Source organism: Mesoplodon densirostris, chromosome 13 (genome assembly GCF_025265405.1).
Source record: "Mesoplodon densirostris isolate mMesDen1 chromosome 13, mMesDen1 primary haplotype, whole genome shotgun sequence".
NCBI lineage: Eukaryota > Metazoa > Chordata > Mammalia > Artiodactyla > Ziphiidae > Mesoplodon > Mesoplodon densirostris.
In genome coordinates, this window is record NC_082673.1 from 6,674,069 (window position 1) to 6,700,798 (window position 26,730).

Consider the following 26,730-nt stretch of genomic DNA (forward strand, 5'->3'; position numbering starts at 1 on the left):
TTACCAATTCATATCAAAACACAGCAATACTTGGCAGTCTTTAGAGAGCAGGTGCCGTAATACGAAGGAAACAGAGCGGGTCCAGATAACTCTTTCAAGCCTATCTTTCAAAGTACGCGAGTCTTCCTAGTGTCTGAGCACAGGGGTAGCAAGGACTCGCTTGTCTGGCAGCGGCACGCCTGCTGGAGTGTGCGAGATTGGAAATGAGCAGGCAGAGGGTAGGAGCCAAAGAAAGGAGTGTAGCGTATTCATAGGGTGTTCAGCCAATCAGCTTCATGCTCCTGCTTCCAAGTGCCTGGGGTTATTTTTTTCCAGATGCCGTCTATTTGTCTAACAGAAAGAAAACCTTCAAGTTGCACTTGCTAAATGTTGTACAGGTTTTGATATATTTGTTTAGGCTTTGTCAGGAGACACGATTAAATGAAGAGCTACTTGGAACATCTGGCATTGAGACGTGGTCGCGTAGAGGCACTGTGGGTTACAGACTGGGGGCGTATGAAGGCAAGATTTAATTCATCTCTGAAGATAATTTTTCTTAAGTATCTAAAGTTCTGTTAAAAGAAAAAATCACCAGCACTAAAAGTTCAATCATAAGTTATCAAATTTTCCTGTTTACAGTATCTACGTCTTGTCTGAAAAATATACTAGTGCCCTGTGTCGAAACAGCAAGTTTGATTAAATTCTCACTTGCCTAATATAATTTAGACCTTTAATCTGTAGACCTAGACCATCAGCCCTTGGTACAAGTATTCGCATAAGAAGCATAAAAGACGCAAAATGGTTGGGGGTGGGAGGGAGAGGAAGCACACTTATTAATGCTGGCTTCGTAGAAAGCGCTGTATTGAGTCCTTTGACTATGCTGTCTTCATTTAGCCCTTACAATAATCCTTTGTGTAGCTATTATTACCCTGTTTCCCTGAACAGAAAATTGAGAGTTTGAAGTTAAACAACTTTCACTTAGCTGGTAAGCAATCAACTCAGTACATTTGAGGGATGGATATATGAAGGAGGAAGGCGTTTTTATTTCTAACACTTCCATAACTACTTTAATTGCTATTATTTTATTAAGTTGAATGACACAAAGTTGCCAATACTCAACTGTTTTTGATCAATAAAATTTCACAATTTAAAAATTAGTATTAGCATTAGTATCAGGTTTTTCCTCTTCCCAAATTCCATCCCAATGCCCATCCCATTAAAATCAAATATTTACCCCATAAGAGCACAAGTATTCATAATTTGTCTTTCTGTCAACATTTCAAAGGCTGAACTTGTTGATACATATCTTTTAAGAAGTTAATTGACATCTGTTTGAAACCTTCCTGAATAAGATACAATTAATCCAGTCATAAAGGAAAAAGATGTTTTTAACTTTATAAAGGACATTAAACCTCTGAAAATACCCAGGGGTAGTCTACCTATGGTGTACTATAACTTTACATTCTAGAATTTCTCCAGTAGTTAAATCTTAATTTGCGGTGTTTTAAAGGAAGGTTTAATTGGTATCACTTTACGTACAGTGATAACAATTGTACTGCAATTTAACTAAGCTACATGGTTTATTTTCATGTAATTACACATTAATGTTATTTAATCCGTGCACTTACATACCAAAACCACAGATTTCACAACTTAACTGGTAATGGGTAATTATGTGGATCAAGAATTTTAACAAAAGGTTACTTAGTAGTTTCTATTCTTCACATTAGAAGTCATGAGATGGTTATTTGCCAGGTGCCTATTACAATGTAATCGATGCCATATAAAAGTATCATGGTAATTGTATAAATGTCAGAATGTCACAGGACTCACAAAAACTGCAATGCCAGACTAATTACTAATTATTTTTTCAATTTGGAAATGAATTAGCTAATTCTTCAACATTGACTTCCATGGCATGACATCTTTATTTTGATTTCTTAAAACCTAATAAGTTTGACTTAACCACAGTAAGCTATATATTAAGAGGCAATTTGCAGTTTTGGGGCTGATGTAACAATCGCATATGATTCAGTGTTTTCCCTCATTCCCCATGAAGCTGCCTGGTTACAATCAGCGTTCAATGTTTGTTGAATGAATTAACAAATGAATCACTGAATGAATGCATACAAGAAATGAACGAATGTGAAGATGACACTTCAAAGGCATGAAGTTTATGACTATACCACTCGTATGCCATGGGCTTGAATAAATATCCTGTATTCCCAAGAATGCACTGGCTAGGTGACAGCATGGTATGGAACGCTGATTGCTCAGCATGCTGGGAAGCCAAAAGTACTGTATCCTGTTAAAGACGTAAAGGCTGAAGCAGTCTGAGAAAGGATGGGTAGGGCAGTTTAGTGTCCCTCTCTGGCTGTTGATCTGTCCCCCTGAAGTGGTTTGCACTCACCATCCCGTGGCAACACAGCAAGTCCCAGAGGATTCCTAAGGGCGAGTTTGGGGCCCCCTGGCTCTCAGAAGTTGTTGGAACCTAATCCCTACTGCAGCTAGCTAAGGACCTGGCAGAAGCCTTGGTTCCACATCAGGATCCCTTGGGATGGCTACCAGCAAGGACCTCGCTAGACAAGTGGACAGAGAGGGCATGAGAGGGTGCTCTGAGCACAGAAACAGGGACATTGGTGATGAGACCAGGGACTGGGTAGTCAGAGAAGCTTCAGTGAAGATCATTCCTTGCACTTTCTCCTGATTCAGGGTCCTTTTCTGATTCGGGCTTATTTTCCTCCTTCAAGTCTCAGTGAGGCCAGGTATTAAAAAAACTTTCATTCTCCAATTCTACTGAGACCAAAGATCATTTGATCCTTCCTAGGACCTTGCATATCCCGATGAGACGCTGGGCTGCATTTTTTAGCCTGAGTTAGAGACCACCAAGGAGTCAATCCATGGCTTCTGAGAATCTGGGGGGCTAGGTTCCAGGCTACAATGCTGGAGAAGAGCAGGTATGCACGTTCAAGGTGGCATCATCTTCCTTATCAGCCTTTATAGTGCCTTTTACCCCTCCCAATCTAGAGATCAGAATCTTCTCAGCAGCCGTCTCTTCCCCAAGAAATGATAAAAGTCAATGGTAACTTGAAAAAGTGGTGACAATGAAAGGTAAACTGGAAACAAAGCAGCATGCAGAGTGATTTGCTCTAAACCATAGCTAGTCTGCATGATCTAAATGAGTCAAAGACCTCAGAATTATATTACTGTTACTCAACCAGATTCTCCCTGATCCTAAGTTACTCACTGGTCCTAGACACAGGAGACTCTCCTTCTGTTGCTGGTGCTGGGATACGGCTCTATCCTAGAGTGGGAGGCTCTGTGAGTCCCTGTGTGTCCAGGGAGCAGAAGCCAAGAGTCATGACACGTGGGTAGAATGGGCTGTGCTTTCACGAGGCTTGGCTAACGCTGGACTATATATGAACTTCTCAGAGGCCATAAGGGGACTGTTGGAAGCATTAAAGTAGTAATTTCAAAATATTATCATCCTCAAGAGACTATTTTTATGGTTCTAAATAATAGATCCAGTGACTATTTCAAGTCATTTTCTTGAAACCTTACCACTGGCATTTGCATATTTAGCTTACAAAGTGCTACATCTTTTCTGATGAGGCGACAGATCTTGGACTGGTTGAGAGTACTTATAATGCTTCCTCAGTGACTGATAAGAAGGCCACGGAACATGCTAGAAAGACTGGAGACTCTGGAGTCCAGCAGACAGGGCTGTTGCAGGCTCTTTGAAGCATTTATTAGTGTGGGTTCTGGGACAGGTTTCTCCTTTGAGCCTCAGTTTCAAAACCTGCTTTATGGGGCTCTTATGAGCATGAAAACAAAAACATAAGATAGGTAAAAAGCCTAATAATATATGTCTGCCACATAGAAAGTTCTTGATAAATGGCAGCTTTGTCATAGCTATGGTTATTGTTAAATGTGTTTATATATGCCATGGATTGGGTCATGTCTGAGAAAACAATTATAGACCAAATAGGAGAGGATTTAGACATCGTAATAAAGGAATTTCAGTATATTTGCCATTGATCAGACCTCATATTGAAGCAAAGTGTAGCCCTATTCATACATAATGTATTCATTTAATTGCTCCCCATAAATAGCATTTGTTTTTATTTTAATGGGTTTAAATTGCAGTTTTGAAATTAAAGAATAAAAAGATAGTGGGAAATGGTGAATAGGCGAAGATGCTGAAGAGCTCAGACAATAAGGACCTCATGTGCCGAGGGCCACAACTCTGATTCTTCAGAGAACTCTGCTGCAGGCCGGCACCCAGGCTGATCGGTTCCTGACAGTTCCATCCTACTGACCCAGGTAAAAGGCTAATGAATGTGTGAAGCAGAATTTCAGTGTCTAAGTTGGCAACAAAAGCTATACTTTCTAACATACTGTCTTGTGTCCGAAGGAAAACTATATTCCCTGGGAGACTGCTGTCAAATTGCTCATCAGATGGTTTGTTTTTGAGACAAGAATCAAGAGTTGGGTTAGGAAAGTAACAGAAGATCCTTCCGATCTGTTTTGATTAGATCTTTTGGGAACCTTTCTAGCCTCTTGACTAAAGCCATTGTCCTTCCCCATGTCCAACCACCCCCAGCATCCCCAGTTCAGTGAAAAAGGAAGGAAAACGTCTCACCTGATTTCTGGAAGATCTCATTCCCCTGCCTGTTTAATGACATGCTCACATTTCTTTTTCATCCTTTTGCTTTACATATTCCATGGCCTGGGTATCCTGTTTACATTACTTTCTCCTTCTGCAATCCACACTTCCTTTCACCACAGCCTGTTCTTATTTTTTATTCTTATTCTACATTATTACATCTGGAGGTGGGATGTTAATTAGGCTGATTTTTCTTTTGACTACAGAGAACTTATGTTTTTGTACTGTTTAGATAGAGTGTTAATATATGCTGACTGGGAACAAATAATGTGAAATCTCTACTGGACTTTGTCTTTTCTTCTCTTCTAAAAATCTAGTTTCTCCACCAGAAGGGCCTTGTATTTGTGGGCTTTCGTCCACATATTGCAATCATTATACAGAGTATTCAATCTTTGGTGACAAGAGGTCCCATAACTCAGAAGAATTCAAAAGATATCATCTTGTACATATCTTTAAATTATGTGATGGCTTCATGCAATCATGCACACACTAAAAATATGGCTATGGTTAAAACACTGTAAAATACGTTTCTCATATAGATCTTTATCTGAAAGATAAATATCACTGCCATCAAATTTATATGAAATGCCTTAATTTTTAATCTATAACATAATTTCTGAAAGCTCAGGACAGAAAAATGCCCATGTTTAAACATGTTTCATCTTGTATTACTGAAAATTCTTGTTGCATAATTTAAATAACTGAATGAAAAGCAAAGTAAATTGGGTTCATTAGAAAAATAATAAACTTCCTCTGTATGTTTTCAGAAGTTGATATTGAATGTAATGGTGATTTCCCTAGAAAGAGTTTAAATAGCATCAACATTATCTCCAATTTCTTTTGAGAAGACCTTCAGAAGCAGGTATTTTTCAGATTCTTTTGTCTCTGCATGAACAAGGGTTGATAGCTTGAAACTATAATGTATTACTGTGGAAAGCTTCGGTCTGTTACATAAATCATCTTAACACTCAGCAAGAACTGTCCAATAGTGCCACTGATGTGCTCAAGCCAATGATCCTGCAAACAATTTTTTTGTCTTTCTTTACATGTTAGACAATAGCAATAAATCATCTTCATTTTAAAACACACAATGTACTAATTTTTCAAGCAACAGTTATCAAAATGCATTTTGGGTAGAACGTACCACATTTATTTTATTTGTGCTCATTAGTTTTTGTAACCTTATTAAGTAAAAGGCAATGAGAGCTTCATTTGTCATAGAAGCATTTGTTGTGTACCTACTGTGTGTAAGGCATCCCACAAAGTATGATTTGAGATACAAAGAACTATAAGGAAGTAAATTAGTAAATTAGAAGAGCTATAAAAACTTAGGCTTCCAATAAACAGCATGTTCGATTGTCAAACTAAGTGATATTTGAGTGTAAATGAAAGAGGAATTATTTGAAGCTGGGATGATGGGGGATACGGAGGTTGTTATAAGCAGATTTACCCCGATAACAGGACCTGAAGATCAGACACTTCTGCTGAGATGCAGTAGCTGATGAAGGGAAGACCATAAAACTGGCAAATGAGCGAGTCCAGACAGTGCAGCAAGGAGGTTCAACAGGGAGGTCAGGTCTTCAATATCTAAGAAAACTTCAAGGGCAAGATTGAGCCCACTGATCAAAAGAAACTTTGGGGTACTGAGCCCCATGCGAGCCTCTGTTGGGACTTGTTTTTATTGGATTATTAAGAACCAGGGTGCAAAGCCTCAATGAGACTGGAAAACAGGGTTAGCTTGAGGCTGCCCCAGAGAATATCTGACACTGGGGCTGGGTTTGGGAGAGCTCTGACCTTGAGATGGGGTTAACAGGCTGAAGCTTGGAGGATCTGTGGGTGTTAGGGCAGTGGGCCGAGCACTCTCAGATAGGGGTGGGCAGGGCAGGGAAGTCCAGAACTCTTCTGTGTGCCATGACTGTTGCTAGGGCCACTCTTAAAAAGAAGTTTCTGGGAAACAAATAATGTGGCCCCTCCTTACCCCCCAGCACAACCCAAAACCACACATGGACGATGACCAGGGAGAGCATATTAAAGTGGGGAAGCTACTTCTGAAACCCTAGTGGGGGCCCAAGGATGTTCTGGTAATAGGTCATCATTCTGCATTCAGTGTTTAAAGGGGATAATTAAAACATTTAAAATTTCATTGCTTAGCATAGATTTTATGTACAAATGCAGTCCATCTTTTATAGTTTTCCAGATGTCTTCAATTCTCACACTGAGTTCTGAGATTCAGTTCTACAATTTTTGGGGGGTTTGTTTTATAAATAATCCATGTTAGTGAGAGAAAAAGAAGAAAATATACATGAAAAAAAATCACTCAAATTCAACCACTCAGGAAAAAAAACCACAAACCTACACTATTAAAACATGTGCATTCTTTCAAGAATCTTTTCAGTCCATATTTGCTATCTTGTTCTGGGCTTTTGTTTTGTTTTTAATAACAAAAGTTAATTGTAAAGTTCTGATTTTGGAGCTAGAAATGCTCTATGCAAATCTCATCTCATCTCTTAGCAGGTGTAGTTACTTAATTCTTCTAAACCTTAGTGCCCAAATCTGTAAAGTAGGGTTGATAACAGTATTCAATTCATTAAGGGTATATCAGGATTAACTGAGATAAATGAGATAATGATTTACATTATTATTATTATTATAAATTACATTATTATTACAAATTATTATTACAAATTATTTAAATTTGAGTAATATACTAGCTCATAAGAGCTATCAATAAATGTAAGCTATATTCTTATACCATCATATAATTTAACCTGGTCACTTAAAAGGATGTGAATATTTTTCATGTCAATAAATATCATCTATTACATTTTGTTTAAATGACTACATATTATATCATTGTGTGCATGTTCTATAATTTATTCCAGTTTCTTATTACCAAACATTTAGGGTATTTCTTTTTTTTTTTGCGGTACGCGGGCCTCTCACTGTTGTGGCCTCTCCCGTTGTGGAGCACAGGCTCTGGACGCGCAGGCTCAGCAGCCATGGCTCATGGGCCCAGCCGCTCCGCGGCATGTGGGATCTTCCTGGACCAGGGCTCGAACCCGTGTCCCCTGCATTGGCAGGCAGATTCTTAACCACTGCGCCACCAGGGTAGCCCAATGCATTTGGGTTTTAATATACTACTTTAAAGCATGTACGGCCTTTGCGCTTTAATAAAATTTTCTTTTTTAAGAAACCTGTGCTAAAATGATTTTTGCTTATGGTCAGATTCTTTTTGCTAAATCATATATAGGCAGCCAGCATGGAATTAAGCATTCAGTGTTGGCCTATTTTTATATGTACATATTTTTATGTAAACTTTAAAATACACACTGTATGTGTTTATGGCCATTCTTTTCATTTTTTCCCGTTGTACAGAAATCAGTAAATGTTGCATATGTAAACCCACATTCTTCATGAAAAAGCCAGATTAGCAGAGGAGCTAAACAGATGGCCTCTGCTCTTGGTCTGGCTCCTCCATCAATCAAGAGGGCCAGAGAAAGGAAAGATCATCACACTCTGACAGGCAATTCCTACTGTTTGGGTCTTTTACCAGGAAGCAACTGCAGTTGGATCCCTAGGTATCTGAGGACCATCTCGCTTCCTACAGTCTTCACTACCAAGAAAGCTTATGCTGAAGCGGAGCTGAAGACAGGGGCGAGGAAAAAAAAAAGATGAACAATTGGAGATAATTTCCTTAGTTTAAAAAAGATAGAATTCCTCCTCCTCCGGTTTCCCAGGAGCAGGATCCCTGAGAAAGCAGCGGAAGCGGTGCGACATCTGTGATGGAAAGACCTCCTATACTTTATCTTTTGGTGGAGAAAAGGAAAAGCGACCAGAAGGGGAAGAGTCCTGGATCCAGACAAGAAAGGCAATGAAAATACAGAGGAAAAGGGGACGGCCATGGAGGCAAAGGTTTGGAAAAGGCTGGAAAAGAGGGGAAAGAAGGAATCACCGTTGTGGATAAAAGAAGCCAGGGACTGCAAATAAACACCTCACCTCTGCGCAGCTTATCTGTGTGTTTGAACAAATATGAAATTGCTGCTTTGGTGGGGAAGAGATGGTCAAATATCATTTGGTTCAACCTGCTGTTTTTCAGAGTATTCCCACACACGGTAACACATGCAGTTATCTGAATACTAACAAGGACTGAGGTTAGCACATCAACATTTTGACCTTAAAGTTCTAAAATACAGTGAGGCCTTGCTGCCCATGGATGGAGTCTGACTTGGGCATTAGGCCTTTCCGGGCCAGATACTTAGCTGGGATATGTACTATCTTTTTGATGTTTCGCCAGTCCCTCTATCATTTTCATCCTCCAAGAATTGTTGTAAGGATTAAATGAGATAATGCATGCAAGGCCTTTGCTTAGTTCCTTCCAGACAGGTAGCTGCCAACTGACAGCTGTTATTATTGTGGATCGACTTCATCCTTTACCATGGAGGTGGGGGAGTGCTAACCTAAACTTCCAGCCAAGCAGAAGCTTCCTACTAAAACTTATCATCGTCTTGGCAAGCAAGACATTTAACTGAAGTCAGAGCATAAGAAATAAACAGCTCGGTGCTCACAGTACAGGTGAGTTCAGGCTTCCCTGAAGGCAACTTCCGTACAGGGCACTGGCCCTGCTCTATCCCCGCCCCCAGCTCCCCCTCCTCCATGGCCACTCTGGTGTGTGAGTTCAGAAAATAACTACTCACAATGGGCTTAGCTATTCTTGAATGCAGGACTTCTCCTGAAATGCTAGGAGGCCCAGTCACATCCAAGGAAGGCTTCATTACTGGTCTCAAATCATGACGCTCAGAGAACCTCGTGAGTTTCAGACCAGGCTGTTCTATTTGAAAAATCTGATGCCAAAACCAAGAAGTCACTTGTTTGACTTTGCTTGCAACAGGATCAATGATCATAACTTACAAAGAGGAAGGAATGTATGGACAGCATTTACCAAGACAGCCACCAATTACTCTCAAATCATTAGGATTATAGTTAGAAATTTTTATGTCCAAACTGCAAAGTAACATAGATCAGAAAAAACACAGGAGAAAGAAAGAAAATATGGGATAAAGATGAAACTGAAACTCTTTGTGTTTCTGGGAAGTCCAGCTAAGTCTGCTCCAAAACCAAGGAACTGAAACTGCAAAGGGAAACTTGACACTTTTTAAAGGTGTTTGGGTGGCAGGTGAGGATATGAAGAAGGTGGTCTCAGAAGATATAGGGGTGGGTGGAAAAACAGCTTTTCTAAGCCTCAGTGTTCTTATACTAAAAATGGGTGAAATCGCTTCTACTTGACATACTGGCATAATGAAATTTTAGTGTTTGTTTGGAACAACCTTAAAATGTCTTGGAAGTAGAGTTGGCGTGGACAGATGACATCATTCAACATACTGCTATTCTTAACTTGAATATCATACCTAGTTTTTAGACATCCTTTAGTGACAGATTTATTATGAGTGATAGAAAAAAATCTAACACACACACACATATATATATATTGCAAAATTTAACAGGAAGGATCATTTAGTTTTTCATCACTGCTCATGTGCTAAAGAAAAACATCTGCAAAAAAATACGATTCTGAACAAGCTAAAGGGCTGCTTTCAAAACGTATCAAAATCAACTGTATAACTGGTCAGGCTGTGTGTTAGAGTCACAGCACCTCTTGCTGGTGCCTAAATGTCTTGGTGTCCCTTGACAGCTGTCCACTGAGCAAACCATCCTTCACATGAAGCTCGATGCTTTTGGAGAATCTGTTTTTGTCACACATGCTATTCCATACAGATAGTTTCATAATTTTTATCACTGAAATGCATTTGCCTAATGCTTGAAAAAACATACTATTAGACAATTATAATAAAATTCTCAAGCATACTCAGCAACAAACATTCATTTTCTGAAATAAAAAAATGAGTCTTGTATTCGCAAGTCCCACAGCTTGGAAATGTATATGATACACAACATTTAACCTGTCAGCAGCCTCATTAGTGTCAATGAGTAGGAACTGGCAATCAGTAGATGGTGTGCTCTACATGTGTTTGTGTTTTAAAATGTTCCCAAAATAGCTCTGCTAGAGAAGTTGATATAAAACACTTCTACTGGACAAATGAATTTCAGTTTAGATTTTACGGTCTACTTAAAATTTTTTTGAGGAAATCTGTTTCTCATGTAAATGATCATTTATAGGTTACAGAGTCGATACCTAACTAATAATAATAAAGACTGGGTGGGTAAAAAATCATCTAACTTTCAACCATACCAAAATGTAAATGATCAAGAAAATCTGCAGAAAGACTAAGGTGTGCTTGACTATCAAGAGCCCTAAGATATGTATTTGCTGGCGCCGGGATTCAGTATCCATACAGCTATTAAGACATTTTTATAAACTGTATGAAATATGTGAGCTATTTCAAGATATAATTCTGAAAAACAGATTTCCATGTAAGAAGCCAATTTAGGAGGAAAACAACATAAACAATAGTAACTTGTGTGCTCGAGTGAAGCATCTTTTTAATTTTGAGTAATGAAGATGTCAAGCCAAATGCTAGAGTAGTTTAACTTAATTAGGTGGCCTATTTTTCCAGGCATCCTTTCATTTCCCACTGAAAACTCAGCTTGTATGCAAGGCAAAAGAGCAATTTTGTCTGTAATGAATACCTCCGGGACTGCGCAGAGTAATCGTTTGAACGTTACACTGAAGACTGGTTTGAGTAACTAGTTTGGGCTTGTTAAGATGTCAGACTTTGTTGGACTAACTAGATTACTCAAAGCCTGGCAGCTTTGCTATTTTATTGGGTGAATGGTCAAAAAGTCAAGCTGACCTTACTCCTGAAATTTCTGCCAAAAGGAACCAATCTAAAAGAAATTGGTCTAATTTATAGTTCAAATTTATGTCACCATCATGGAAATTTTATGGCCTAAGTCAAGAGATGTTTTTTCAAAAGTGCTCTTAAAACATATTATACTTTCCAGGCCCTGTTGTCATACCTCGTTTATATTCTATCTAACCCTGAGAATTTTCTCATTAGGAAAACATGGAACTAAAAATACAGATATAGCTATTAATACGTTTGCAAACCTCAAAATATTACAATTCTAACAGTAGATTTAAGAGAACACTGCACAAAAAAGAACTTGGAAAGTCCTATTGGTTCTGCTGCCATTATATTGCATATGACAAATAGCAATCCGATATTATTGTAAGAATAAATGCCTGTTATTATCTAGTCTATTATCACATTAGTTCTCTGAGTCTTGGACTTGAAATAATTCTCTGAGGAGACAGGAGTGCTGGTGTCTTTTGCTAACGTGCAAGGCGCTGACACCCAGGAGCAGGGGTGCTCCTGGAATGGCATGGGCGTGGCCAGATTTGCTAAATGTCTGCACAGGAGGGCTGAAAAACATTGCAAGTAGAAGACTCAAAGAACTATGGTGATTAAAACATGTACACAAAATAATGCTGCACACTTCCAACGTGTCGGGCATCATCTAAGCACAGGAGATCCAGAGAGAAAGAAGGGTGAGTCCTACCACAGTCAGGCGGGCAGGCTACGTGCCACAGCAGGGCAGATGTGTGCCTCGATAACTCCAACCAGATGCTGGAGAGGCACGGAGGTGTGTAAGGAAGGGAGGAACATGGATCGTTCAGCAACAGCAAGAGGAGAGAAGGAAAGATGGAAATGAGGTCAGATGAGCTGAGTTAATGAGAACCTTTGAGGTCCAGAGCTCAGGCAGTAATTACACAGAAGGAAAAGACGAGACAGATTCAGTAGCGATGCAGAGAAGTAGAGTCAGAACCACCTGGGATCAACTCAGGGCTGAGAGTGTAAGGGAGACTCTTCAAGTTTCTGTCTTGGGTGACGGGGCTGGGGGTGGTGTTAACTCTCACGACTATAGCCGATATAGGAAAAAAAGAAGTTTGGGGTGAGGGAGTGGGCTGGAGGTGATGAATTTCAGTTTGACGAATGGGTACGTTGAGTCTGAGCTGCTGTTAGGGACAGGTGCCCAGGAAGGTTAGAAATCAAACCTGAAACTCACATGAGACCTGCCCTAGATGATGCTCTTCAACTTTTCCATTCAAGATGGATGGTACAAAATGCACGTTGGGTGCTTAGTTGTAAGATTCCAGGAAAAAATAATATTGCTTTATTTTATCATAGCTATTTTTAATCTTGAAATGTGAGGAACCAGGTAAGAGAGACAATTCCAGTGCAGGAAGAAAAAAGGAGCAGGGAAAGCTGATCACAACCTGAAAATAATCTAAAACAGGATCTTAGGTCAGGACATGTAATACTTAGGGTTTACTATGATGCGCAGAATTAACAACAAAGATTAGTTCAAGCTTAAAGGATAACTGTTCATGGGAGGAAGGAGGATGGAAGGAAAATACGAAGAAGGGGAGAAGGAATGAAGGAAGCAAGGAAATAAAGAGGGAAAACAAGCAGAAAGAAATGGTTTATTGGAGTCAAGGCCAAGGTCAAGGAGGAAGTGATTTATTAAAAAACATGGTTCAATCAAGTAACCAAATCTTCTCCATGATCTGACACCAGAAAAATCTTCTGATTTTCCCCATCAGGTGATTATTTCTTGTGTGTATGTGTATACACACACATATACACACACACACACAAACACACATATTAAAAAAAAACAGTCCTTCTCAATCTTTTCCACACAGTTCCTGAACTGAGACACAGGTGAGAAGTGAAGAGTTCCTATGTCCACGGAACTGGTAAAGAATGTTGCCAGTGTGGGTGGAAAGCATGGAATGAATAGGTAGTCATGGAAAATGATATTTTTGTAACTTCCATAGAAGAAAAAGAATGAGGAAAAGAAAACTGAAAAAATAAGTAAATAGATAAATGACCTTGGTGCCATAGAAAGTTCCTATCAAGAGAACCGGACTCCTGTTTCCTTTGACGTACTTAATTCAAATGAACATTTATATCTTGAGCACAATCAATCACATATAAGGAATTACAGAAGGTACTAGCATTGTAAGGGCTGGAGAAAGGAGCTTGAGTTTTTCAGGGGAAGAGAAGGATCGATCCCCAGCACGAGTGGGCTTGGGCTGTTCTGGAGGAGGGGCAGAGCTCTGGTGGGCCGCCCAATCCCCTTCCACCTCCTTGTTGTGTCCTTCGGCATGTTGGTCAATCCAACATGACACGTTAAGAATGACAAAGGAGTGTGGGATCGCCAGTGGCCCCTCCTCATGTCTGGCTTCCCTTCCATTAGCCACGCACATTTTCCCCCAAACTATACAGAAGGGAACCTGCAAGTTCATGAGGTATCAAGCAACATGGGCCCCCTTAGCCAGGGTCCAGAAACCCACAAAGAAATCTTGTATTGCGTGGTTCAAATGCTACCCAGGGTAAGAAAAAGTTAAATGGTGTCTAAAGCACTGAGTGGCCAGCACACTTAGGGCTATTATAGGAGAAAACAGTCAATATTCTAAGGACGAAGCCGGGAGAAGTGGAAATGTCATGGGTTTTTACTGCATACTTGTCAGGCTTATTATAGGGTGGTATATTCGATGTAAAAGCTGCCTATCAATTACAAGATTATATGTAAAAAATTTTAAGGATTTGTATACACTAGCTTAAGAGGTATAGAATTCACGTAGTAGATAGTGCCAGAGAGCCCTCTGGGACTGTCTAAAAGAATATCATTAATTTTTACAGTGTCCTTCCATTTCTGGAGCCATTCCAGCACTGGCTTTCTATAAAAATCATTTCAAGTTTAGAATCATGCTATTTGCCTGCAGCAACATCACAGGAGCAGTAGTGTGCCATATGCTACTACTTAGCAACTTAGTCTGTTGAGTCCCAAAGCATGTACTGATTTGACAATTGAACAGGAATTAAAATTGTTGAGAGATACTAAGAGGCAAGTTGCCTTGGATTACTAAACTGTGCAGATGTTTGACGTTATGTAGGAAAGAGAACAAAGCTATTTCTTTTCCTGCAGGATGACTAAAATCTTATTTATAGTTGCCGAAAGGGGCAAATTGATTAAAATTCCCAGAAGAATACCAGGTAATGAATTCTTGAATATACCGTATTACAGTAAACAAAAGGAATGTTAAGTGTAAAATTTAGCTAAGGCCAATCGACTTACGTAATTTGTGAAGCTTATCCTCTGCCAGAGTGTGTATTATTTTACATTAGTTGAATTTTTGAAATAGCACATTCTAAAAACATTTTCATATGTGCTGCATTATTAAAAAATAGTTTGCTTCAGGCACACAAACCTGCTCTATCTTTACGAAGCACATAAAGTATCTGGAGCTCTTTACTCTTTCAAAAATTATCACTGGTATTTAAAACATTCTTGGTAACTCTTGACTGAAATATTAAGAAAAATAATGTTAGTTGTTTGATTTTAGTCAGGGTTTAATATTATTCATTGTACTTGAATTTAAAAATCTAAGTTGTTTTAATGTATATGCTTTGAATTTCCAATCCTTTATCCAAAAGTCTTTAAGACGGACATAATGATTCTCTGAAAGGGAGCAGCTGCTTTATAACAGCAATCATTTATTGAGTTTGTGTTTCTACTGTTTCAAACAAATTCAATTAGCCCTTACACTTCAAAACCCTAAAGGCAACAAAGAGATGATACCAGGTTGCTTTAATCTAATAGTAATACTAAACTTGTCAGTACAGTTTTGGGATTGATGGTTGGAAGAAAATTAATAGTAACATTTTTCATTTTTTAATCAAACAGTCCTACTCAGAACTACCTATGGATCCTGCCGGCTACTTAGCTGAATGAATTCAGTTAAGTAAAAATTCTAAATGCAAAGCCCAGCCTTCCAAAGGTATTCTGAGGGTGGCCGACTCAGTTGAATGGAAGGAAATGTAGCCCGGACCTCTGAACTTAATGATGACCTTCTCATCTGAACAACATAGTATAGTTTCAAGAATGTCTGCCAGAGAAGGCAGTGGTCATGATGACTTCTAAATGCAAAGTTCACGGAGAGGCAGGCCTGCTCTGTTTTGAGTTAAGCCTGAGACATTTTGTTCTTAGAGAAATTTCAAAGCCCCATAAAGTGCACCCCTGACACATACATTAGATTTAACTCACTGACAAGCACCATGAAGAGAAATAGTTCTATTTTTGTTCCCTATTCCCCCACCCTTCCCAGTTATCAAATCTATTTGGGCGGATATGAAAACAACTGTTTTCAATGTTTGAGTTTATGCTATAGTTACTGACACATGAAACTCCAAGCTACCATGGTTTTACTCTTCCAGAAAAAAATATGTGCAAGTCCACACAATGCTCCTGTGAACTCTCCCTCACTTTCATTTATTCATTTATTTGTTTTTGCTTACAAGGTTCTTACATATCGTATTATAGCGGCCCCGTAGGGCAGTTACATTTTGCTTCAGACTCCCTCTGTGGATCAAGGGGCCTGGTCTTAAGTATCTAAAAATAAATAGCCAAGCCTTCACTTCTATAAATGTAACCATTTACATTTTCATTGGACTTTTGTTGTCACTTCTCATGATTAAATACCTTGTCAACCATTCCCAGTGAAATGGATACAAACGTGCCCTTCAAAGGTTTCCCATCATATCACGGATTTTGGCTTGAAAACAGCCATAGAGCGCTTTCTGGCCCCGTGGTTCTGGTGATCAATGTAACATTTTATTGAAAACTGCCCCAATAATTGATCATTAAAGCTATTTGTGACATGTGTAGCTTATGATTAACTCATCTATAGTCAGAAGCTCAAATAACCTGCACCTGTAAAGACTTTATTTCCTAAAGGTAAAACAACTGTTTAGGAAAGATCATGCTGGCAAAACAGCTGCTTGCCGTTCTGGAGAGGAAACAAGGTATTATCTTTCAACAAATGCCAACTCCAGTGTTTTATCAGCTCGATCTCATTAACTGAAAACAAGGCTTAAATGCTTTGTTTATAAATTATGATTATTCCTGATTGCGGCAGTTACTGATAGTGCTACTCATTTGCAATGCAACTCTTTGAATTTGTTTAATTACAATTTGAAACAAGGCAGAGAAGATTAATTAACCCACCTGGCTGGCTGGCACATAGTCCTGGCTTGGCTCTGTCATGCTCATATACATGTTCTCCCCGTCAAACTGCGAATGAAATAATAGTAAACATTCAGCAATCTTGACTGTGTGCATGTTTGTTTTGTTTTGTTTTTTTTCCACCATCAAACTGGAAAACAGTAGCCATAAAAAAAAAAAATACTGTGGTTGGAAATACAGAAAATCTGTACAGCAGAGAGCCACATCTATTCTTTGATGTTTCTGTTGTCATTTTCCTGACCCTGGATGTCAGTGATTTGGAGTAATTAGCGCTCTAGTAATTACAGCAAGCAAGCAAGAAATGAATGGTTTCCTTTCATCTGCAATCTGTTTTAAAACAAAATGGCTCATTTTGCGTACCACGTATATACATATTGCAGTTCGGCTGTAATGAAGTATTAAGTGGATGGCATGATTTCTGAAAGAAAAGGATAATGGAAAATATACTGAGGCACAGCTCAATGCATTCTGAGTTTGGCTCTCAAAAATGAAAAAGTGCAGAGTTTTCATAATAGACTGAAATTGGCTTCATCACAATAGCCTTATGATTAAAGAATTTTATAATAGTATTTGAAAACAGCACGTGCCACTACAAGCATGGCTAAGAATGATAATAATAATGGATAACAATAAAAATATACAGGCTCGATGATTAAATTTTCCTCTCCGAAGTTTTTCAAAGACACAGAATTAATGTAAGTATTACAAATGCATAGAAATCCATATAGGAATTTACAAATTAGGAACAAGATGGGAGGAGAAAATTCCTGGGGGCAGTTCGAGTGCAGAGCTGTGGAAGAGTACAAACAACAACAACAACAGCATACTTTTCATTATTCGGGTTTCTGAAAGCAGTAATCACTCCATTCAGACTTAATCCTCAGCTATCTTTAGTCACTTGATAAACGGGCAAAGCATTTCCCTTTTAGTTAACAGAAGAATTTTCCCAAGGAAATAATCAAATGGACTAATACAGCCAGCTTCAAAGAGTTGAGTCTGAATGTACTTTCATTGCAGACTAGTTTCAGACACGGGAACTTGAAAATCTGAGAAGTTACTTTTCAAGACAGAACAGTGTTCCTGATGGAGATACACGCTCACAGTTCTGTGGACATACTTTTACGCCACCGGAAAACTGTGCTATAGACATGGCATAAGAGGCCCTGCGAACACTGGGGACACACCACAGCTTCGGAACTGGCTCTGAACTACAGTCAGCAGCAGTCAGTGCCCTGAAGAGTCACATAAACGTGAGCTGCACAAGTAAAGACCTCCCTAAGGACACTGAAGCACTCATCAAGTTCAAAGAACCAAAGGATTTCCTCACACATCATCCTGCAAATGTACTTCATGTTTTGTGAACAGACTTACCTAAACAGATCTGAAGTCACTCACTGAAAGATGTGGTTGTTCGGACAGATCAGAAATAGCACACCCAGAAAAGAACAGCTGGACAGTTTGGTTGCTCTGTCGTCTGGCATAGGAGCCCTGAGTCCAAGTGACTTACCCAAGGCTGGTTTTCCATCAGTCAGGTGAATGCCTTCAACCCAAAGACAGTCTAGCCCCAATCGATCCGCCTTACTCCTACCGGCTCAAAACCTAACAAAGAGCATCATTCAGCATTTCTCCACCGCCACCCACTGTTGGTTTGTTTATAAATGTTTTTAATGTTAAGATGCCAAAGAACCATTTAAAATATGGACAGTTTCTCTGACTGTAGCAAACTAAACTGAAGTAGTGAAGTGAATCAAATACTCCACTGCCTATGCATACTCTATAAATGTGTTACTTTCTATTTCATCTTCTCTTACTCATTTTCTAAATCTGGTGTCATTCTCAAGCCAACTAAAGCTTTGAAGTTTTGGTTTTAGTCTATCCAAAGTGTATGCTAATTGAATACATGCAATGTTACTGCTCCTAAGGACTCTTTCCTCAAAAAGTATCAGTGCTTAAGTAATATTGAGCCAAGGCTGAAACAGCATTTTAAATAAAAGATATGTGGCTACAGGAAAAACTATTTTTTTGAGTACATTCTATGTGCCTGTAACCTACCTGTATCTTTACATGTATTAACTGATTTAATTTTCACAACAACAAAGAGTTAAGGTATTATTATTACCTACAAAGGCACAGAGAATCAAAGCTAGAGGCCCAAAATTACACAGCTACTAAAAGGCAGGGCTGGGATTCAAACCCAGGAAGCCTGACTTTCTAGCAGATGCATGTAACCCCCATAACAAATACAAATATATTCTGAATCATCATGATGAGTTAGCCATCAATTCTGAAAATGTCAATATATTATCAAAGCAGAGTGATGACAGTATCTCAATGACGTTGAGATACTGTACAGAATTTCTATGGTATTGTGAGGCTTAAAAAAAAACAAGAGTCCCAGTGAGCTGGCAATTTAGTAATCAGGCTGGCAGAATATTCCTGGAGGCTTTATAATTAAGCCTTAAAACACAGGGAGGTGGTTTGACAGTTAATTTTATGTGTCAATTTAGCTGGGTCACAGGTGTCCAGATATTTGGGAAAATATTCTAGGTGTGTCTGTGAGGGTGTTTTTGGACAAAACTAACATTCAAATTGGTAAAATGAATAAAGCAGATTGCCCTCCCTATTGTGGATGGGCCTCATCCGATCAGTTGAAGGTCTGAATAGAACAAAAAGGCTGACCTTCCTGAGAGTAAAAGGGAACTACTCCTGCCTGACTACGTGACCTGGGATACCAGTCTTCCTGCCTTCAGACTCCAACTGAAACATCAGCTCTTCTTGGCTCTCAAGCCTGCCAGCTTTTGGACAGGAACTATACCATTTGTTATTGTTTGAATATTTATTTTTTATGAAGAAAAAACAAACAACTCCTGGGTCTCCAGCTTCCCAAGTACAGATCTTGGGACTTCTCAGCCTCTATAATCACATGAGCCAATTCCTATAATAAATCCTCCCCTCTCTCCAACCCCCTCCTTCTCCCCGTGCCTCTGTCTCTCTCTCTATATATATATATTAGTATATCTAGTATATCTCTGTCTATATATATCTATCTGTTGGTTCAGTTTCTCTGATGAACTCTATACAGGTGGCTTCTTCTATTACTATCAAGATATTCACAACTCCTCTGAAAGCTTATCTCTGGAGGACCTGAAATGTAGAGACACATAAAGAGATGACCTCTATCTTATACTACTGCCTGCTTTCTAGGGGAGTGGAAGCCACAGTGATTTTGCTGTGAGAGTCTCTGGCCTCACCATGCCCACTTCCTGTGCCCCGGTGCATGTCACATACATCCGCACCTCTTTGTCCAGACTGCCTTCCTTCCCTTTTACTTGTTAAAATGTTTCTTACACCCCTCAGTTCCCTTTAGTCAGGGCTGTCTCTAGCCTCTGTGCTCCCTGGGGTAGCTTTCTGGTTCCAGGCAGGTTTTGTTGCTAGGGGACTAACTCCACGGGGCTGTGAGCTACAAGACAGTACACATCTTGCTTATCTTTAGTGTCTTTATAGCTTAGGGCTGGCAGATAAGAAGTCCTCAGGCAACGTCTAATTAACAAAAATTAAACTATATTTGCTTGGTTAAATAGATCATCTTCCTAGAGAAGACAGTGACTTGAGAGGAGGAAGAATATTCAGCTTTTAGAGAATGGTTTGAAGGCTTCTGAAAGGGGAAAATTCACAGTCTTACAGTGGATTAAAACTGGAGCAGAATTAAAACAGGAGCAGAAGCTCTTACAAAGAACAAAGACATGTACAGAAATAACCAGGACACCAACACTTAAATGCCGGAACTGTCCTTCCTCGAGATTTTTATTCAATTAAAAAACATGTAGATTGACCAAGAGTCAAGAGATCTCGCTATAAATTAACTTATGGCCTCTTTTTGAAGAATTCTGAGTTGCCAAACAAAGATATATGTGTCAGAACAAGCCTGGTCATTCCCCCTGTGTTTGGACAAAGTCTTGAGCCGGGGGAGAAAAATAAGCCAAGATCCCAGTGCCCCAGCCCACCCTCTCAACCACAGACTGCTTTCAGGTTAATGTCATCCTTGTACTTTTTACAGCTCCACCCAACCACACCCTGGTCCAGGAGCTGGTTCCAGGGATCTCAACAGGCCGTGTGCTGACGCAACGTTCTTAGAATGCATCCTGTGGCTTGGGTTTATGTCTCGTTGCCATCTGAAGTTGAATTACAGTGCACAGAGTCCTAGAATTTCAGTCTTGGGAAGGTCCCTGAAGGCATCATATCTGAACCCCTCATGTTATGACTGAAGAAACAGACTTTTTACTGGTCATGCAGTACATCTGGGTGTAGAATCAAGGTCTAGATTCCTAGTGCAAGAGTTTTCCACTATGACACACTGCATCACCCATATACTCCATCACCCATAAAAAGTGAGGGAGCAGACCCTACGGCTACTGTTTTATACTCCATCGCAAATAATAAGTGCGGGGTCAGATCTCCGATGGTTTGTGTGTGGCTTGTTTGCATACCCCACAGTCTGGAAGGCACAGTGTTTGCGTTATTACACTAATGACCCCAGTTCACTTCATCTGGACCACATATTAGATGAACCTTATGCACAATTGTTGTAATAACATGATTTTATTAAAAATAACTAACTTCACTTCCTTACTCCTTACATTTGTTACAGTTATTCTTAGAAGTCAACTAAATTTAGGCATTATAGCTTTTCAAAATATATCTAAGCATCCTAGGACTTATAATTTCCATGTATTCTCAATTTAAAACCTGAAGCAAAGTTTGAAGGAATAAACAGGCTGACTTATTTAAATCTAAATGTAAATGGCATCAACTCAGGATTAGCCTTTCTGACCAAGTGCGTTATACTCTTTCTCGTGTTTTTATTTCAAAGCACCAGGGGATGCAATCACATAAAAAGTCATTTATAATCTTCTACTACAGTTTTTAAAAATTGTTTTCAGAGGATATTAACCAAACCCATAATCCCAAAGAGCTTTTCAAACTAGGTAGTTATTATTTCTTCTATTTAAAAACTGAAAGCAGACATCCAACACTGTCTGAGCACAGTGAACGATGAGCAGAAAGGAGCAATGTTAGGCTCCCAAAACCACTAACACAAGAAAAATCAAAGATAGAATGTGAAGTATAAAGCAATCATTGGCACTGGTATAGGAAATGGGATCTATTTAGGGAAACCATTAGAAGAAAACCAGAAAACTGCTGCTGGGGGAGGATAGGGGGACCTCATGGGATTCGTGAAACAGTACCACATTGTATCTCCTGTAAAAACGAAAACCTTACATTTCTGGGTGTTCTCTGAAGGAATATTGGATACTCTGTTTTTTTTTTTTTTTTTTTTTAAAGGAGCTAAAAATGGAAATGTTTATAACAGAGAGTTAATTTGATATTTCTTAGAAGATAATAAATCATTATAAGACAGGGTAATATCGTCAAAGTAAAATATCCATTTTTTACTGCTTGGCTCAATATAAGATTAAAAGTCACTTTTTTTTTTTTTTGGTAATGAAAGAAATTGAGTAAGTTTGGTCGATGAAAGCAAAGACTTTTGTTGTTTCATGTAGAGCAAAGCATTTTAAAAGCTATAGCATAATGTGAAGGGTGACATGCGCCGAGCACTGCCGTCACTGCTGTTCACGCACAGAGTAATGTGTAGCCAATAAAAATAGAGCAAGGTGAGCTCCTAGCTTACTACACATCCTCCGTTCTCCAGGAACAAGGTCAGGAGACACTGGAGAGGGAGTATGTGTTTATTTATCCTCCAGCTTCAAGGCTGACTGTGGAAATGTGAGATGGTTGGTCTAAGGCAGTCCGCCTCCAGGCTGAGCCAGGCTGAAAGCAACTGGTACCGAGCACTGGGGCTGGGAAAGCGGCTCGCGTGCACTGAAGGGAGACCAGCGGAGCACAGCCCATCAACACCCAGAGAAAAGGAAACAACTACTGCTGGTGCTTTGAATGGATGTGCATGACAACCTGGGAGCACACAGAGCTGAACCAGGAAAGAGAAACCCCTCTCGGTCGGCTCCTGTCACTTGAACTTGAGTGGTAAACACTCTGCTGCAGATCTGAATGGCATGGAGAGGAAATATGATCTGGGCACAGAGTGGCTGCTTGAATACCTGGCCTCTGGAGGAGGCGAGAGAGAAAATGTCATCCCACTTGGCTATAGTTTCCCAAGTAGAACACTGTACCCACCGCTTAGAATCTAGGCTCCATTTGGGAACTGAATTTACATTCTCATCTTTGTCCTAGTGATATATTTATTTGGGGAAGAACTGTGTATCATGTTTCTGTTGTTAACTTTAATAACTGACATTTTCAGCAACAGTGCTACGCATTTACCTTGATCCTGTCCTCATAAACGCTGTCCTCTACCAAGGCCCAGTGGCATGACTCGGATGGTGGCAGCAGTCTCCCTCTGCTGTTAAGGGTACAGCTACAGTGAAATGTGTGTTTGCTGTTTTAAACAACACACCAAACTTATTAACTCAAATGCACTCTGTATTAGCTTAAGTAGTCACACTTAAAAGCCACACTTGATGGCTCCACACTTCAGATAATGATGCCATAATGGTTCAAACAAGTTTTAACCTTTGCAGGCACTTTCTAACCACGTTAAATGTATTAAGCCATTTAATTTTTATAACAGTCTTGTAATATGGTGACAACTGTTACTCCCATCTTACAGATGACAAAACTGAGATACAAAGGAGTTAAGTAACCTGGCTGTGATGGATCCAGTCACATATTCCCCAGGTCTGCTCAGCCTGCTTGACCCTCAGGCCTTGGCCACTGGCCTTTAAGTCCACAGTTCATGGTGATAAAGTCGCTAGACCCACCATTCCTGCTGCCCCCACAAGTACAGTTAGAGGTGCCCCAAGCCCACACCAACTGACATCAAGAGGCTCTGCCCCTGGGCCAGAGCCAAAGAGGTTCTGCCTTGCTGAGTCTGTGCAGAAGGGCTGGTAACAGACCCTGAGAGCGTGGGGGAAGTATGGCCGGGTGGAGAGGACTGGCTCTTGGCGGTCCCCGCGACCTTTTTAGAGAAGTCCCCCATGCCCCACAAGCAGAGGTGACTGGCTGCAAAGCTATGGCAAGCTTGGAAACACGCGCCTTGTGTTCCGTCCTCCCTGCTTCCCTGCTGTGGTCCCCCTTGCTCTGGATTCCCTGGGCCAGCTCTCCCAGTATTAACATGCGAGCTTTCACCACAGGCTCTGCTTTCTGGGGCACCTGGACCAAGACAATGCCCAGTGAGTGGCCCAAGGTTAGTACATGACAGCTCTTAACTGCAATACTACATTGCATGCCATCTTTATTCTGCTTCTATTATATTATTGAGGCATTAGCTCTATTTTTTTTTTTTTTTTTTGCAGTACACGGGCCTCTCACTGTTGTGGCCTCTCCCATTGCGGAGTACAGGCTCCGGACGCGCAGGCTCAGCGGCCATGGCTCACGGGCCCAGCCGCTCCGCGGCATGTGGGATGTTCCCGGACCGGGGCACGAACCCGTGTCCCCTGCATTGGCAGGCGGACTCTCAACCACTGCACCACCAGGGAAGGCCCATTAGCTCTATTTTAAATGCTGATGCAGAGACAGAAACAAATTTATGAAACAGTAACCAACAGAACTAAGATTTTCCACTACCATGAAAATATCACTCCGTTTACTAAAAGCCCTCCACATGGTGTCTGAGATCAGAAAATCAGGAGCAATGACTTCTGATTCCATGTGGGAGTTTTGTTTCTGAAATGAATTTCCAAGTAATTTCTGAATTTCTATAAAGCAAAAAGCTGTAGAACTATATACTGTGTAGTTGAAACTCAGTGTAGTTTCAAATGATTGTTTCAGAACATTCCCTGACGTATCACGTTGTAGACAAGTTTTTCTGAATCCATCTACTAAGAGAACAATTTGAGAAGTACATTCAAGCTTGCTGGCAATCCTTACCGAAGCGCACCATTTCCACATCACATCAGCTCTCACCTCATTTACCACAGCACCTACATCCTGCATGGACGTGGAATGAAAAGTATGAAAGTCATTATTTTGGGGGGGGATTGGCTCTTTTATTTCTGGTATTCCTTTTAAAAGCACAGTGAACATTTTCCAGTATCTGACACGTACAGAAAAAGGCGAGAATATTTTTCTCACGTCTGGTCTGGAAGAGCACGCTCTATTCTGGGAACCTCAAAACAAGAAAAAGGTAAGACTAGAAGTTCAGAGCATTGAGACGGTTCTGAGACTTGAACGACAGATGTAGAAAAAGATTAACAGAGAAGTTACATTTAGACTGGGGTGGAAACTTTTTAAAAAGAGTTGAGGACAAACAATTATTGAATAATTTTGAGAGTAAAAGTAGTGGTACCAAAAAAAAATACAAATAGGAAGGCACAGAGTTATTAAGACGGAGATTCTCACTTCCCTATTATTATTACTCAGAAAATAACACTGAGACTAAATATAACAACGATGTTACAGGAAGAGACTTCTGGTCATTAAAATCTCCTAATGGTAGGACAGGTGTTGAAATATATTTTGGTTTATTCAGGGCAAACCTGACCAACTAGAAATATAAGAAGCTCAATTTAGATGTACTCCATTTCCTTTTTGAGATCATATATAACATTTCTTTTTTTCAGGCTCCAGAGACTTTCTGTTTTCTGAATGAAAACATACTGACATTTTGAAGAACTGGATTAAATCTTTCAAGTCATTGAGTATAAATCTGTCCATTAGGAAAGGAAGCAAAGCTCTGTTGGCATGGATCTTTCACTTTAAGGAACTTGAGAAGTCACTCGATCCGTTTGTTTTATCAAAAGGAGTATACTTTTTAAATTTTCTTTGAGATCTTCAAATACTATATAGTTATACTTATTTTAACCCATGATCCCATGTAACCTTCCCTGCTCACTTATCCACATTTTTATGAAGATGATGGCGTAATTTTCCTTGCTTTAGCTTAAGACTTCATGCATAAGATGCACCCTTCCCAAGGCATATTCATTACATGTACTTATAGAGTTTCAATTCCAAAGTTTCTTTCTATTGTCTTCATGTTTACAGTAGTTCTAACTAGTCCCCTCCTCATTCTCCCATTTGAATTTTTTTTTGGTAGCATCCTCCCAAATACTTCATCCTCCTTTTGGACAACATCCTTCTTACAGCATGATATGGTGCCAGAAACATGTCAGACCCGAAACAGGAAGTCTTGCTGCTGGAAACTGCAAGCCTGCTTCCACTCAAAGCCTTATTTATACTGCATGGCGAGAAGAGATTGGTTTCCTTTGTTTTACTTTCTGGAATGGCACCATGTGATGCTCTTTTACTGAAAAATTGAGAGACTATCACCACATGGTACTATCAGGGGTGAACCATCTAGCATGGTCTTGCTGCCATACAGTAAAATGTAATGGTAATCAACACAGTCCCAGATAAAAATGTGGTAATCATTCATTCAACAAATGCTCATTTTCGCACCCACTGTGTGCCAGGCCCCGTTCACAGTGATAGCAGCTGAGCTAACATTTATTTTATACTTACTGTGTGCCAGATGCACACATGCATTCACTCATTTAATCCTTAGAACAACCCTGTGAAGCTGGCAGTATTCATGTCCTTTGACCAATAAGGAAACCGAGCCTTAAAGAATTAAGTCACTTGGAAGGGTCAGAGCAGAGCCTCAATTCCAGGTCTGTTCGAGGACAGAAAAGTACCTACTAGAAGAACATCTGCTCCAGGGAAACAAGGCCCTTGCAAAAGAAGAGGGTCAAGCAACATGAAAGTTTCAGGAATCCCAAAGTGACTGTACAATGAATGAATATCGTTTCCAATTCAATGGCTACCAGGACAGCCGACTTCGTTATATTATTTTAGTGACAATGTCCACTTAATGACAATGGGTATTTCCTGTAAGTACACACCTTATTCCACAGTCAGCGCTAATGGGACCAGAGCAGTCACTAGAGGCAGAAAGTGTGTTAGGAAGACCACAGAGTAGGGTTTGAAACTCATGTTTGCCACTCAATAGCTGTGAACTT

General features: G+C 39.9%; 1 protein-coding gene across 2 annotated transcripts in view; it reads right to left on the reverse strand.

Moving 5' to 3' along the window:
• The window catches only part of TOX (thymocyte selection associated high mobility group box), a 296,795-nt gene that overhangs the window by 136,405 nt on the left and 133,660 nt on the right, over positions 1-26,730 (reverse strand). The window contains exon 2 of one of the 2 annotated variants that reach the window (XM_060116131.1): positions 16,679-16,744. The exons of the other annotated variant lie outside the window; for it this stretch is intronic. Within the exon in view, the coding sequence (XP_059972114.1) occupies positions 16,679-16,744 (66 nt within the window). The remainder of the gene's footprint in view (positions 1-16,678; positions 16,745-26,730) is intronic. 2 annotated transcript variants of the gene reach the window in all.